This window comes from Erpetoichthys calabaricus, chromosome 4, assembly GCF_900747795.2.
Source record: "Erpetoichthys calabaricus chromosome 4, fErpCal1.3, whole genome shotgun sequence".
Taxonomy (NCBI): domain Eukaryota; kingdom Metazoa; phylum Chordata; class Cladistia; order Polypteriformes; family Polypteridae; genus Erpetoichthys; species Erpetoichthys calabaricus.
This window is the reverse complement of record NC_041397.2, coordinates 235,703,252-235,718,287: the sequence shown is the minus strand read 5'-3', so window position 1 is coordinate 235,718,287 and position 15,036 is coordinate 235,703,252. Positions and strand designations below refer to the sequence as shown.

The following is a 15,036-nucleotide window of genomic DNA, read 5'->3' as shown; positions in this document are numbered from 1 at the left end:
CCATTAAAGAATGTAACCTGAACTTCAAATATACTAAAAAAAATAGGCACTAAGGTCATCATACCCAACCTGCAAGCATGACTGTTGGTCCCCCCTCTGATTTATTCAAGCATCACTTTACATGTGTTGAGTAGTAATCTGTTTAGTATCTAGTTCTGTTTCTGTGCTGTATATTTGGGTCTCATCTGTCGTGTTGCCTTCTGTCGTCATTGGTTTTTCTTTTTGCCTACTTTCAAGTATGGCCAGTTTTTCATTATATGTTGTTTTCTCCTGTTCACACCTGTTGAAATGCTGACCTTGTAATTCATCTTGCACCAACAAATCCATCCTAAGTCAATGTCTGAAATGGTTGCACCCTCTCACACTCTGCAGATGTCTACCTGCTCATGAGATAGTTAACTACTGTAAGATGAAAACTCATCATGGGATGACTAAGCTTACAGCAGCGTGAACTACATAAATTGGTAGGAATGGTGGTTAAATTACGTGTATGTGTTTTTTTTCTGCTTATCCATTATTTAGTTGATCCTGAAGGTATCTGGTGATTTACCCTCCAGCTTGAGTCTCTTGTATCCTTTGTCACAATATTTTTTTAATAAGATGTTATACTATATAAGTAATGATGTCTCTACCAGAGCTCAATTCCCCGTTGATGAGTTTTCTCTAGGGCCAAGTACAGATTTTCTTGGTCTATACAGTTAATATAGTATAATGAAGAGTTCACAGACCGCTTGCATAGTGTGAGCAGACTGTTCAGCTGCATATTAACCTCCTTGGTGTTAGTCATGATGTCCCTTGGACTTAGAATTCCATGTAAAAATGTTTAACCTAGAGTGTCTCTTGTATTAAGCTGTTATGAACCAATATCCAGTTTTAAGCCCGAAAAACTCTCAGAACAGTAATCTGTTGTCAACTAGTAGGTAAAATACCATCATGCTACAAAAAATTATGAATATTTCTATGCATTTTGCCACTCTGTGGTAACTCATCAATATACAGGAATGGGGCGGAGCCTTCAAACAAAATGGTGTGTAAACAAAAAGATGTAAGGTCAGTTTTAGAGCAAACTGAAACTGAACCATTAGTTAAATCAAGCAATAGTGGTGACAATGTGAACTGGTCATTAGGTGTTGACATGGATAGTGAAACTGATGCATTTGGCACCATGCAGCCAAACTGTCGTGATCTGCCTGGTGAATTCAGCCACGTGAAGCTTCAGCTTAGCAAAAATACAAAATGACTGCGATTAAGTGGAAAGACCAGAAAGACATTAGTCTCCCCCTAAAAACTGTTTGTAATGCAACAACTGTCAATGTTCGTGTCAGGGAAATATGGAAGTCACTAATCCTTGCTCTGTAGTAGTCTACAGTAACACAATGGGCAGCATCACTCGTGCAGATCAGGCACAGACATTCTCATGCATAAGCAAAATAAAAAATATAAGAAAAGTGCACAAAGACACACACTTGTACTGTCCCGAATGCAACATCGGGTTGTGCATTGGTGGTGGCTTCAATACTTGTCACATGGAGGACATGTACTAAATCTGCATTTGTAAAGCAGTAGACACTAGACATACCTTTCCTACTGTATTTATGTTTAGGTATGAACATGTTTCTGTTACATATAATAACATTTTTGTTTAAAAAAATACAACACTTTTGGCTATTTTTTTTTCTGGGTGTAAGTATAACGATAAGGAGGTTAATCTACTTAACAAGTGCACAATGATCCAGTGATTATGAGGCTCACTCATAAATCCAGCATCAAGGGTTTGAATCCAAAGTCTGGACATTTTCTGTGTGGAGTCTGTATGTTCTTTTTTTATATATGTTACTGGTCAAACCTGATTTTAAGACAAACCAGTTTAAACTAGTGCTTCGGACAAACTGGCTTGGCCTAGTCTGAATTAGTTTGTCCTAAAATTAGGTTCGGCCTGTAATATACTGTATATGATATAAATTTTATTATATAATATACAGTAATCCCTCGCTATATCGCGCTTCGCCTTTCGCGGCTTCACTCTATCGCGGATTTTATATGTAAGCATATTTAAATATATATCGCGGATTTTTTGCTGGTTCGCGGATTTCTGCAGACAATGGGTCTTTTAATTTCTGGTACATGCTTCCTCAATTGGTTTGCCCAGTTGATTTCATACAAGGGACGCTATTGGCAGATGGCTGAGAAGCTACCCAACTTACTTTTCTCTCTTTCTTGCGCTGACTTTCTCTGATCCTGACGTTAGGGGATTGAGCAGGGGGGCTGTTCGCACACCTAGACGATACGGACGCTCGTCTAAAAATGCTGAAGGATTATCTTCACGTTGCTACCTTTTGTGCAGCTGCTTCGTGAAGCGACATGCTGCACGGTGCTTTGCATACTTAAAAGCTCGAAGGGCACGTATTGATTTTTGTTTGTCTCTCTCTCTCTCTCTCTCTCTCTCTCTCTCTCTCTCTCTCTCTCTCTCTGTCTTTCTGTGCTTTTGACGGAGGGGGTGTGAGCTGCCGCCTTCAACTGCTTTGTGCCGCGGTGCTTCACATACTTAAAAGCCAAACAGCCCTATTGATTTGTTTGCTTCACTCCTTTGAAGAGGAAGATATGTTTGCATTCTTTTAATTGTGAGACGGAACTGTCATCTCTGTCTTGTCATGGAGCACAGTTTAAACTTTTGAAAAAGAGACAAATGTTTGTTTGCAGTGTTTGAATAAAGCTCCTGTCTCTCTACAACCTCCTGTGTTTCTGCGCAAATCTGTGACCCAAGCATGACAATATAAAAATAACCATATAAACATATGATTTCTACTTCGCGGATTTTCTTATTTCGCGGGTGGCTCTGGAACGCAACCCCCGCGATGGAGGAGGGATTACTGTATACATATATAAATTATATAATGATACAGTATCATATACATATACAGTCTCGCATGTGCACCTGAGGACCACCTTAAAGGTTTTAAGAAGGTAAGCGATGCTACCTTAGAACAAGAGGAGGTGCTCACGCTAACCGCTTTGTTTGACAGAGCTCCGGCTGAACTGCCATACCTTTTGGCTGCTATGAGCCACTGCACTTTGTGTGTCAAAAGCAATAATTTCTTTATTGTTTGGACATACAATTAAATAGGGTTGAATGGTTGGCACCCTGACCTTTCTTATTGCATCCTTGGTTCGTTCACCCAGTCACAAAGTAACGTAATTGGCAGGATGGCCAGACCAACAGACCTCCAATCAGTGGTACAAGAGCTAGCCGAGCAGCTCAAACAGCTAAAGTCGCAATTTGCTGCACCCCAGATGGGACTTGCACAGTGGACGCTCCAGGACCTGGCACAAATACTCACCCCCTTTCTGTTGGGCAAATGGCAGCATGCCTAAAATGATTTGGATGAGGATGCAGCAACCAAATACCCAGCACCTAAAGAGGAGATTCTAGCTTGCTGTGGACTGCTAAAGAGTTCCGATCTTCATGGTTACTCCGTGCCGAGTTCATTCCGAGTTCTCAGATGATTGACAAGCAGCAGCGTGCAGCGATTGGTTGAGGCGCTCTTGTGCCGAGTTTTTTGTAAACTTTGATTGGCTGGGAAAGAGATGCGTTCCGAGTTCTGTTTCGAAAGACCCACCTCCCCGTCTAAAAGCGGCGATGTCATGTTTCGAGTTTTATTTTAAAGTGGGGCCCGCTGATACTATTAACATGGTACCATTGATGTTACAAGGATTATAGAGAAGTGAAGTAAAACAGATGTAGTTTAATCTAATGAGAATTCATTTGTTTCGTACATATTAATAAAAGTATTCTTTTTTTTTTTTCATTTTAGTAAACTGGTTTCAGTAATATAAATATCTGTAAATAGTCTGGACAGAATTGCGTTATAATTATGTTTGTTAATAATAAATAATAATAATGCTAATAATAATAATGCTAGCAATAGGAAAATGCAGTGTAACAAGGTAGTTGTAATATTATTAAAGGCCTTAAAAAAAGTCAGTACTAGTATTACTAACCATTTATATTTATTTTTTTTTTTGTGTGTCCCTTTACTCTTTCAGAATTAAGAATTAACAGTTTCTGGTATCTCATACCATGGCTGCCACTAGTATTCCTACGTGAGTCTTTGTTTGTAGTAGCAATGTTCCTCTCAAAACAAAGGAATCTTTCTGTAATTGACGCACTGGTTGATTGCGTTGTTTTAATAGACCCAACATCACCTGCGGTGTTGACATGTAAGTATTCATAGGTTAAATATCGCGAAGGTTCATTTGAAAAAAAAAACCCTTTTTGGAATATTGGGTTTGGTGCCTATAGAATTTGTTCAAAGGTGGAGGTTTATCATCCTATTGTTCCCTTTTTCCTTTTTGTATGCTCAGTTACTCTTTATTTGATCTCTGTTGAGGGCAACGTCGCTTGGTGCAGACTATATGGAGGTTGTAACCTATTAGTTGTTCCCTGAAGGCCAATTTGTAATATTCTGAAATTTGTTTTAATTTCAGTTTTTGGTAACCTAAACTTTAAATGTAAATGTCTGCCATTTTCCTGCGGATCTGTTTCAGGTCGCTCGTTGCATTCCAGCTGGTTAAATTTGAAGAAAAATAGGTGTTGTAAAACTTTGGAATGGAACTGTAACTTTGTCTTGGTTTATCTAATTTATCCAGCTTGAACCCTGTGCCACAGTTCCGCCGCGAGACCTCTGGCGAACTGACCCTCAAGGCCTCCGCCGAGGCGATCCAGGTCGCCAAGGCATACGGCCTGAGCGGCTCTGTGCCGTTCAAGGTCAAGTCGGCCGAGATGGTCAGGGAGCAGGCCAGGAGACGGGTGCGGGCAGCAGGTGGTGACCCCGGGGACTCCAAGCTGGTGCACAGCGCCAGCGAGCTCCAGTTTGGACAGTACCGGGGTCAGACTTTTAAATGGTTGCTGACCCATGACCTCGGCTATGCCGTCATGGTGTTGGCAACCCACCTGAGGGAGCGCGAAGATGGCCTGGTGTCGGATAGCCCGCTGGCGAGCAATAAAAACGCCTTGGAGTCCTACGCCTGGCTCTTCCCCGACGTGAAGAAGGCCATCCGTCGTCGCCAGGAGAGAGACGGGTCAGCCAGGACTCTGGACGAGGGCAAGAGGCTCGTCGGCTTCGGCCAACATGGACACCTGACGTTTGAGGCCCTTTACAATACAGAAGATCGGGAGGCCAAGAGGTGAGAGACTTTTGGGTGGGGTCCGAGGGGAAGGGCACAGCAAGGTAGTTGGGACCCTACTTCCATTTGTTCACCTGTTACCGTTCCCGCTGTTGTACCCCAATGCAGTTACATCAAATGGCTCCGGCGCCAGACCACCAAAGTCGGGACCAAGATGCATGCACTCCAGCTGTATGTGCAGCGGAGAGACGAGGCGAAGGCGGCAGCAACCTCCTCCCTTCCCAAAACCACCACTGTTGCCCCCACCGCCTCTCTCTCTGCAGCAGCCTCCGTCATCGAGATTCCCGATGACGTGCTGCTGTCGGCCTGCATGGAGTTGGAGGCTGGTAAGTGACAGCCACCCATGGAAACTGGTGGTGGCTCCTTCACTTTTTCTGTTTAACCTGTTATTTGTTTGAATTTGTTAACAACCTTCCCCAGCATCTACCTCCCAGTCTGCAACCAGTGGAGGGCCCTTGCCATCCCAGCGCTCCCAACCGACGGCTGATCTGGGAAAGCAGCCTTCGCAAACGCTGTCCGTAGCCAGGAGAGAGGTGAGTTAAAAGGATGTGTTTGTTTGAATTGCATTGCCGGGAAAGGAACAGGCCCTGTCTGATTGCTTTTGTTTGTTTTTCTGTTGCTCATGCTGTCTGTCTCTGTGTCTGTCTCTCTCTCTCTCACACACACACACAGCTACTTTTTCCCGAGAGCTGGAGGACTTCACTACCGAAGGAACAGCACGCGTGGTTAAGTCGGGTCCTTTTCACCAGGGGCAAGGACGGAAAGCCTTTTTTCAGCGCCCGTTCTTCCTGTGGATGCCGTGCCGCATGTGGGGCTACAAGCTGTCCTGCACGGCGTGCAGCCACAGGTTGTCGGGAGCCGGACTCTACAGGACCGTCCGGAGGGTCCTGGACACAGACGGATGGTACTTTATGGCCACGGAGTACCTGGAGTGCCGGCGCTGCAAGAAGAAGGTGGTGGGCTGGTCGCAGGATATCTTGGATCAGCTGCACTGCACCCATCGGGATCAGTTTCCAGCTATCCTGACTTACAGGTCAGACAAGGAGTCTCCGATCGCCAGGTCAACTCTCCACAGGTAGACGGGCACACATGGGCAGTCCTAACATCTCTGTTCTGTCTTAACACAGATTATCCTGCGACAAAAAGCTCATCGGACAGATGCGTGAGCGCACGCTGGGCAACGGGGCCACCCGGCTGCACAGATATCTGCTCGAGGAGCACGCCAGGTCCTGGTTGGAACGGTCCAGACAATTCATGTTCGCGGTCACCAAGTTTATTACACCGGGTGCCGAGCCACCTGCGACTCCGCCTCTACTACCGCGGATGACCCCGGTGCCCGGTACAAAGTGGTTGCTGTCCATCTATGCCAGAGTGGTGGCTTCGAGGTTAGAAGAGACCAAGGCCCGGATCACCTCCATCTTTGGCTCAATCTTGCAGATGGACTCAACAAAGAAGGTGAGCGATATCACCATCCTCTCCCTCCTTCCTTCCTTCCTTCCTTCTTTCCTTCCAGCTTACCGTCACTCTCCCTTTCATCGTTCAGGCGACCAAGAAACTAGCTGGTGCCGCGGCAGGAACGGCAGCCTGGGTGACCAACGTGGGGAACGAGCATGGCCAGATCTTGATCAGCGTTCTCACTGCAGCCGAGGGCGCTGGCCTGCACCCCATGGCCACCGGGCTGATGCGGCGATACCGTGATGCCAGTGTGTCCCCGCCTCTGGTCCTGTATGTGGACCGAGACTGCTGTTCCCACGGGGGACCCTGCAAGGTGTCCCTCTTATTCAACCAGTGGGATCAGCTGGTGGTGCGGCTCGACATGTGGCACCTGATGCAACGCTGTGCAGCGGGTGTCACCACGGAGAGCCACCCACTATACAGCCTCTTCATGGCGCGTCTCTCGTTCTGCATCTTTGAGTGGGACCAGGGAGACGTCGACAGGCCAAGGCTGGCAAGGCGGGGAACGATCCCCGAGGCTCCGGCTACGGAAGGATCCCACTAAAGGAGCTGGCCCGCCACTGCCGCCGCCGCACATGTGGGGCGGAGGAGACCGGCCGGCTCATCGACGAGATGCTGGAGGCCTTCGGGGACGCCACTGACACCATGGGTATCCCGCTTTTGGACCGCGCTAAGATCCAGGAAATCTGGAAAACTCAGAGGCGCCACCTCCACTGCATCCAGGACCCACCCGGCGTGCACCTGTACATGCAGACCGGGCAGCTGGTCAAAGGGGGGATCACGCTGCCGGTGTTCAGGTGTGGGCGAGGTTCAACTTCGTTGGAGTCGTTCCACCTGCATCTGGACCGCTTCATACCTGGTAAGAGTGCTCAGAAACCTGTTCTTTGTGACCTGTGTTGTGCGAGGGAGTGGGTGGCATTGCATTTTTATCTCTGTGTCTCTCTCTCTCACTCACTCACCGTGTCTTTCAGGCACTTCAGCCAGCGCGGCCCACTTTCAGGCCTATCTGCTGGAAGGCCTGGTGCGGTGGAACGAGGACCGTGCGGCACAAGCAGTGGAGGAAGCAGACCGTGATATGGTCTGCTACAGTGGCCAACTCCAGCACTCCGTCAACGAGCTGAGCGACATTGTATATCATATGAAGCTGGTTGACGATTACACCCGGCCTGCGAAGTACACTGGTGAGGCGGGCGTCGAGCCGTCTATCTCTCTCTCTCTCTCTCTCCCTCTCCCCTCCCCAACCTTTTCATTTTAAAACGGTTCCCTCCTTTTCACAGGTGAGCTCATAGGTATCCAGTACCTATTTTCGCAGACCGGTCGAGTGCTGGAGGAAGTGATGGGCAGGGATCCCGATGCTCCGGATGGGACTGATACAGACGACGATGATGACAGTGTCGACGAGGGCTTCCAAGAGGACGAGGGGCCGGTACAGGAACCTCTGGACAACACCCTCTTCGGCCTTGAGGAGGACTTCGCCCGACAACCGTTGTCGTCTGACAAGTCCCAGTCGCGCCCTGCCATCGGCGCCTCAAAGTCTGGGCCAGCCGACCAGGACACCTCCCCTGGAGACGAGGCCACTCAAAGCGTTTCCCATGAACTGGTAAGTCTCTCCCGACGAGTTGTGCTATACCTGTGGAATATCTGAGGAGTGCACCCCTTTCTCACTTTCGCTCTCTTCCCCCAACAGAATAGCCTTGGACCTGACACTGACCCAGGTTACCAGCACGTGGTCAACCTGGCCTCCAGTCTCGTGAAGCTGCGTCACCATGCCTACGTGACGCAGCAGCAAGTGGCGGAGATCGTCACCCTCTGGGAACGATTGCCGGAGGGTGACAAGGCCCCAGTTCGCTTTCCGCCACGCCACCAGGAAAGACTGGTGCAGGGGAGGTTCCGACGCAAGCACTCGCAGACCAGTGTCACACCGGGAGTGGAGAGCTTGCAACGGTAGGTGATCAACCTCTTTGGTGTCGCCTCTTTCCTTTTGATGGGATATCGATGGCATGGTTGGCTGACTGACTGACTGACTCTCACTCTCTGTCTGTGCGTCTCTCTCTCTCCTTCCCTCCCACCCCCCGAATTGTGTAGGTGTATGGTCGGCCAAGGAGGCCAAGCCGCACAGATGCCAAACATCAGCCGCCTTGTGGAGCCCGTTTGTGTACAGCTGTCCAGGATTCACCCCGAAGGAACCACCATCAGCGGCATGAGGGTGAACCGCTGGGCAGCTGTGATGCGGGATTACATCTGCATCCAGGAAAATATCCTCACAAATCCGGTACTCGTGGCCCAGACACGTATCCAGTTATTCCCCTTCAATCCGCGCACCCTGGCACAATGGTAAGTACACACTGGACAAGTACCATCCACATGCCCCTCTCCTCCCTCCCACCCTGACTTACTTTGCTTTCTGTCCCTGTAGGCACTACACTCGCACCAGGGAGCTGGTATGGCGGGCTCTGGAGATGGCCGTGCCACTGCCAACCAGCTCGGCCCTTGCTTCAGAGCCCACCCCTACCGTTCGACCACGACCCCCGAGCTGTCCGCTGCACAACCACTAGAATTCCATAACCCGCCTGACCTATCTGGTCAGGCGACGCAGCGACGTCGGGGCCCCATGGATGTGGCACCAGCCATCATTGGGCACCCCCCCAAGCCACATGACGCACCCATCACCCAGCCACTCTCCCTGCCGGCTGACACTGCCACTCCTCCGCTTCTACCGCCGCCGGCAGGACCCTCAGTACCCCGCACCACTGCCTGGCGGCGGAAGAAAAACGAGGAGGCGGACGAGCTGGCACGACAGCAAGGAATCCCCCCCAAGCAAAAGAAAAAGATTGAAAGTTACATTTGCAAGTGCTGTGGCCGTCCTAAAACAAAAGAGTTCGGCCACAGCCAATTTGGGGGGGAATTCTTTTGCTCCACCTCAGCCGGCAAAACTATACAGGAGTGGCTGGAGGAAAAGAGGAGGGAGAAAAAAAATCGTGCTGGGGGGGATAGCCATTAAAGAATTTTCTCTTTCTTTCTTTATTTGATTTGTAGATGGGCCCATACAGTGTTTTTTTTTTTTTTTTTTTTTTTGTTCACGAGGAGGTCTGCTATTGCCTGGCATGGTATATGTTGTCAAGGAGGCCTCCTTTTTTCAAGCTGTTTTTAATTTTTTTTTTTTTTTTTTGGCAATCTTTGCAAATGACTGGCACTTTATATATTGTCAAGGAGGCCTCCTTCTTTTTTCAGGATGTTTTTACTTTTTTTGTTTTTTTGCAATGACTGGCAGGCCTCCTCTTCCTCTCAATTTTCTTTTTTAATTTTGGGCTACATCTACTGGTTATGGTAGTTATTTTTTTATTGCAAAAATTGTTTGATATTTATTTATTTGTTTGTTTGTATATAGTTCCTTGGATTGTTGTTTGACTTTTATTTATTTATACTTATTTCATGTTATATTTATTGTATATAGTTATTTGATCGATTTCTATTTATTATATGTATATATTTCATTTTATAAACCTTGTTGATTGAATCGTTGTGTCTGCCTGCCTGCTTCTGTCCCGCCGCCGCTTTAAGGGCTCTCTGTTTACCTTCCCGCGACCGCGTGGCTAATCGGCTATGCGACCGCCCCTTTCACCTTTTACGGACCCGGCTCTGCAGAGCAGGCGACCTTCTTCCGCCACGAAGATCGGCTCCCATTTTTTATGCAAACACCAAGCCAATCCTGTATGTAGAGAGTCCTGGATTAACATGGAAGCCCTGACTGAGATGACTGAGCAGCACTGGATTGCCTTTTACTCCAAAAAGTGGAGAGAACAAGAAGTCCCCCAATGGCCAGGAGATTGGAACCATCTTCAGACATTGTTGAATAGGGTGCCCCCACCTGGGGCTAGGAATGGACTGTGGCTGGACCTTGGGAGAAAGGTACTGTTAGGCGTCCATGTCTAACCCTCTCACTTATCCTTTATCAGGCATAACCAAATTGAATGGACACCCTCTACAGGCCCCGTATGATTCCGGAAGCAAAGTGTCAATTGTTGCTCGCTGGTATGTCCAGTCACTGCATTTTAATGGGAAAGGGGTCAGTCTTGCCTGTATTCACAATGTCGTGGCCTTGTGCTGGGTTTGCTCCCAGGCAGGTTTACGGAACTGGGGTCGTGGTTTTGATGCATCCCTCCTTCACCATAATACTCGGCAAAAACTGGCCCCAAAGCAAAAGTAACAAGGACCGGCTACAACCTTAACACTCCCAAGAGCTGAGCCTGGCCTTCCCCTTCCCAAGGTTGTTACCCAGTATGTAAGAGAACAGGTAAAGCCATGACTACCCAGTGGGATGAGTTCAACTTTCAAGGATGCAGTTTTGTCAAGCACCATCCTAACATATCCATTAGAGGAAGAAGTTTCATTCCCCGGACCCACGTCAGACCCTCTAGCCACTAGGCAGCTTCAGTTTCACTCTCTGCCTTCTTCTTTCCATCAAGAAAGGCCCCCAGATCAGACATGTTATGAGTGACAAGTGGTTTGAAGATCTGTTAGTTGGGCCGGAAAATATTGCGTGGAAAGCCTTCAAAGGACATTGTTGACAATTTTCTGGGCAAATACAGAGCCCCAAACTACATTCAGCTGGTAGACAAACTTCTCAAAGCATACAAGAGAATGAAGTGCAACATGTCACTCAAGATTCATTCCCTCCACTCACACTTGGACTTCTTCCCTGCAAATCTCGGTGCTGTCAGTGACGAACACAGTGAAAGGTTTCACCAGGACATTGCTATGATGGAGAAAACGATACCAGGGCAACTGGAATCCGTGAATGCTTGCTGACTACTGTTGGGCACTGCAACGTGATGTACCAGACAGTGAATACAAAAGAAAATCAGGAGCAAAACACTTTTAATTATGTTGAATTTAATAGCTTATGCGAAACATAGTCAAGTCAAGTTGGGGAGCATGCACTGGTACAGTGCATTGCCGCACCCATTACACGTCAAAACAGCTTGGGATCCCGGTTGGCAAGTGTTACGTGGGCGACCCCTTGGCCTGGTCCAGTCACTCGGGTCCCCAACAATGAGGATCTTATGAGCCGGATCCCCCTTGGGGAAACGCGCCACATGGCCGTAGTGCCGTAACTGATGCTCCCTCACAATGCAGGTAACGTGCCTCATTCGGGACTCCATGAGCAACCTCTCATTAGACACAAAGTCAAACCAACGGTACCCAAGGATTTTCCGGAGAGACACAGTACCAAATGAGTCCAGTCTTCGTCTCCGGTCACTGGATAGCGTCCATGTCTCACAACCATATAATAAGACAGGAAGCACCAGGACTCTAAAAACTTGGACCTTCGTCCTTTTGCATAGATATCGGGAGCACCACACACCCCTTTCCAGCGACCTCATGACCCCCCCCATGCTCTCCCAATCCGTCTACTGACTTCACAGGAAGAGAGTCACCAGAGACATGAATGTCACTGTCAAGGTAAGTAAACTTCTTGACAAGGTCAACACTCTCTCCGCAAACAGACACACCGCTGATGGCTGTGCCCAAGAGGTCATTAAAGGCCTAGATCTTAGTTTTTATCCAGGACACTCACAAGCCCAGACACTCAGACTCCTCACTCAGTTTCTCGAGTGCCCCGAACAGAGCCTCCATTGACTCCACAAAGATCACAGTATCGTCAGCAAAGTCAAGATCCATGAATCTTTCTTCACCAACAGATGCCCCACAGCTGCCGGAACCCATGACCTTGCCCAACACCCAGTCCATACAAGCATTGAACAGAGTAGGAGCAAGAACACATCCCTGACGAACCCCAGAATCAACTGGGAAAAACGCAGAGGTCCTGCCTCCACTCTGCACAGCACTCACAGTACCAGTGTACAGGCCAGCCATGATATCCAGCAACCTCGGGGGGATCCCACGAATCCTCAGGATGTCCCACAGCGCAGCTTGATCAAATGAGTCGAACGCTTTGCGAACATCGACAAAGGCTGCAAAGAAACTCTGCCGATATTCGCGTTTGCGCTCTACGGGAACCCTCAGTGCCAGGATGCGGTCAATGGTAGACTTCTTAGGCGTAAAACCAGACTGTTCCAGTCGCTGGTAGGTGAGCAAGTGATCACAGATCCTATTGAGGATGACCCTAGCAAGGACCTTACCCGGCACCAACAGTAGTGTTATCCCCCTGTAGTTGCTGCAATCCAGGCGATCACCTTTCCCTTTCCAGATAGGGACGACAAGTCCTGTTTTCCAGTTAGTTGGGATGATGCGAGTCTCCCAAATGGAAGCAAAGATTGCTTGCAATGCCAGGAGGACAACCTTACCACCAGCCTGGAGAAGTTCACCCCGGATACCACAGATCCTTGCAGCCTTTCCCCCCACAGCTGGTTCACCACCTGTGCAATGTCAGTGAGACTGGGTGGTTCACAGCTAATTGGAGGATCAGCCTCAAGAACCATGGACCCAGAGATATCCAACATCCTAACTGGAGGATCAGCTTTGAAGAACTGCAGTGTCATCCATAAGGACCGTTCCATCAGCTGCCCTGACTGCGACTCTCCGAGGAACAGATTCGGAAGTGCGTAATACTTTGATTCCTCTGTATGCAGGATGTGGGTCGCTAGATCACAGATGGTGTGTTACTTGCTCACAGATTTCTCTAACAAACGCCTATTTATCTGCCCTCAGAGCCTTCGCAGCCATCCTTCTCAGTTCCCGGTACAGACCAGAGTTGCCATTGAGCCGTGCTCTGCGACTCCTCTCAATGATATCCAGGGTGCCCTGCGAGATGAAACAGCTCCTTCTGGGCACACTGGTAACACCGGTGTATTATGCGAAACATAAAACGTGACTAAATATGTTATTGTCTGCAAACATATAAAAATCTATTTCTCAGAGTTCCTACGTGATGCAGTAAAACCAAAACTATATTTGTGCATACCCAGTAGGTACCTGTCACAATCGGCAAAACCTTTTCAGGAAGCCAGACTTTTCAAAAAAATTGTTGTGCAGTGTTACCCGTTTCAATTCAAAAGCACACACTTTCCTGTAAAATTGTGTTTTGCAATGACCATCAATAAGTCATGACCATCATTTTGAAAAGCAGGAAAAAGCAGGAATAGAGCCAGTAAGAGCCAATCTTAGAAAGTTAAATTCATATTAGTGTTTGCTTAGTCATAGCTATAGACAATGGTAAAGCCTTTTACCTCCTGTAAGTTAATAAGAGATACAATGTTCTTGCTATAACTAAGATACCTTGTGCCAATTGAGTCAGTTGTTGTTTAGAAGAGGTCCCAGTGCTAGCTGGGACCGAAAGAAATGGGATATGCATACAGTTTTCTGACCGAAATGGTTCAGCTGTATAAGCAAACTTAAGGGAATGAAACAAGAATTTTAAGCTTTAAACAGAACTTTTCTTAGCAAGAACTTTTTTCTCTTTTTTGTGTGAACTGTTTTATTTTGAATTTTTACTAAAGTTTTTTAAAATGAAGATATTTTGCTTGTGGGATCATTTCAATGCGTCAAGCCTTTGCAGAATCCCATTTGCAAATTATGTTGCTAAACTTTGGTAATTTTGGGTAAATGCAGCTACAATTTTTCATCAGAAAAACCCATTTTAATTCAGAAGCACACACTTTCCAGTAAAATTGTGTTTTGCAATGATCATCAATAAGCCAAGTCATTTTGAAAAGCAGGAATAGAACCAATGTCGGAATGTCTTCCTTATCAACAGTTGTGCAGAGCATGTTAAAGAGTAAGCAGCTCCAGTGACTTAATATTATTACTACTTGACCGATACATTTATCCAAGGGTACTTTCAACAGTTGAGATTTGTTTTTTCCAAACAGAGCACAGGCAGGTCAAGTGACTTGCTCATGGTCGCTCAGTGTCAATAGCAGGATTTGAATTTTGAAGTTCAAAGCAATAATCCCTACACCACACTACCTACCGATAACATCAGCCACTAGTAAGAAAAAATCCCTACAAACATTATATTAAGAAAATCACTTAGCTAGTTACATCGTGCTTCTGTTACACCCGATTAACTGATGGCCATACACCCTTTGTATCATGAAACAGCTAGTATATCTCTCTCTGTATTTATAAAATCCAACATTTGTTTGTCTGTATGTCTGTCTATCTGCTTTTCACAAGAGAACTACTTAATGGATTTAGATTGGGTTTTTTCTATAATTTGCTTGAACATTCCAGTTGATTTTGCAACCTCTCTCATCGCGCTAAGTTTCATACTTCGCTTGCGGTACTGATTTATTTGCGCGAATCAGAGAGACACAGCAGGCCGAGGGGAGGGGGTCTGGTCCCTTCTCATTCACGTGCCAGCTTTGGGGTGCATCTTACATCCACTTAGCTAATGAACGAAAGAACTACTTAACGCATTTAGATCGGGTTTTT

General features: G+C 47.2%; 2 protein-coding genes across 3 annotated transcripts; both read left to right on the top strand.

Annotated features, from left to right (window-relative positions):
- Positions 1 to 4,297: 4,297 nt before the first annotated feature.
- On the top strand, positions 4,298 to 5,952 carry LOC127527654 (uncharacterized). Of its 2 annotated transcripts, XR_007934835.1 has the most exons (3): positions 4,298 to 5,184; positions 5,293 to 5,717; positions 5,857 to 5,952. XR_007934835.1 is itself a non-coding variant. In XM_051927064.1 (2 exons), the coding sequence occupies exons 1-2, from the start codon at positions 4,781 to 4,783 to the stop codon at positions 5,516 to 5,518; spliced, it is 630 nt and encodes a 209-aa protein (XP_051783024.1). In that variant the 5' UTR covers positions 4,298 to 4,780; the 3' UTR covers positions 5,519 to 5,847. The 2 variants fall into 2 exon arrangements, 1 of the variants encoding a protein (XP_051783024.1); XM_051927064.1 differs by lacking the exon at positions 5,857 to 5,952 and having other exon boundaries at positions 5,293 to 5,847.
- Positions 5,953 to 7,251: 1,299 nt separating this feature from the next.
- On the top strand, positions 7,252 to 8,929 carry LOC114651225 (uncharacterized). The gene is made up of 3 exons (XM_051926651.1): positions 7,252 to 7,498; positions 7,611 to 7,820; positions 7,917 to 8,929. The coding sequence occupies exons 1-3, from the start codon at positions 7,252 to 7,254 to the stop codon at positions 8,282 to 8,284; spliced, it is 825 nt and encodes a 274-aa protein (XP_051782611.1). The 3' UTR covers positions 8,285 to 8,929.
- Positions 8,930 to 15,036: the final 6,107 nt, after the last annotated feature.

What these genes read in the sequence shown, in the direction of transcription:
- LOC127527654 (XM_051927064.1), top strand. Translation starts at nt 4,781, where the DNA reads ATGGTCAGGGAGCAGGCCAGGAGACGGGTGCGGGCAGCAGGTGGTGAC. An exon ending in GAAGATCGGGAGGCCAAGAG is followed by an intron (nt 5,185 to 5,292) that starts GTGAGAGACTTT and finishes ACCCCAATGCAG; the next exon opens with TTACATCAAATGGCTCCGGC.
- LOC114651225 (XM_051926651.1), top strand. Translation starts at nt 7,252, where the DNA reads ATGCTGGAGGCCTTCGGGGACGCCACTGACACCATGGGTATCCCGCTT. An exon ending in TCTGGACCGCTTCATACCTG is followed by an intron (nt 7,499 to 7,610) that starts GTAAGAGTGCTC and finishes CGTGTCTTTCAG; the next exon opens with GCACTTCAGCCAGCGCGGCC. An exon ending in CCGGCCTGCGAAGTACACTG is followed by an intron (nt 7,821 to 7,916) that starts GTGAGGCGGGCG and finishes TCCTTTTCACAG; the next exon opens with GTGAGCTCATAGGTATCCAG.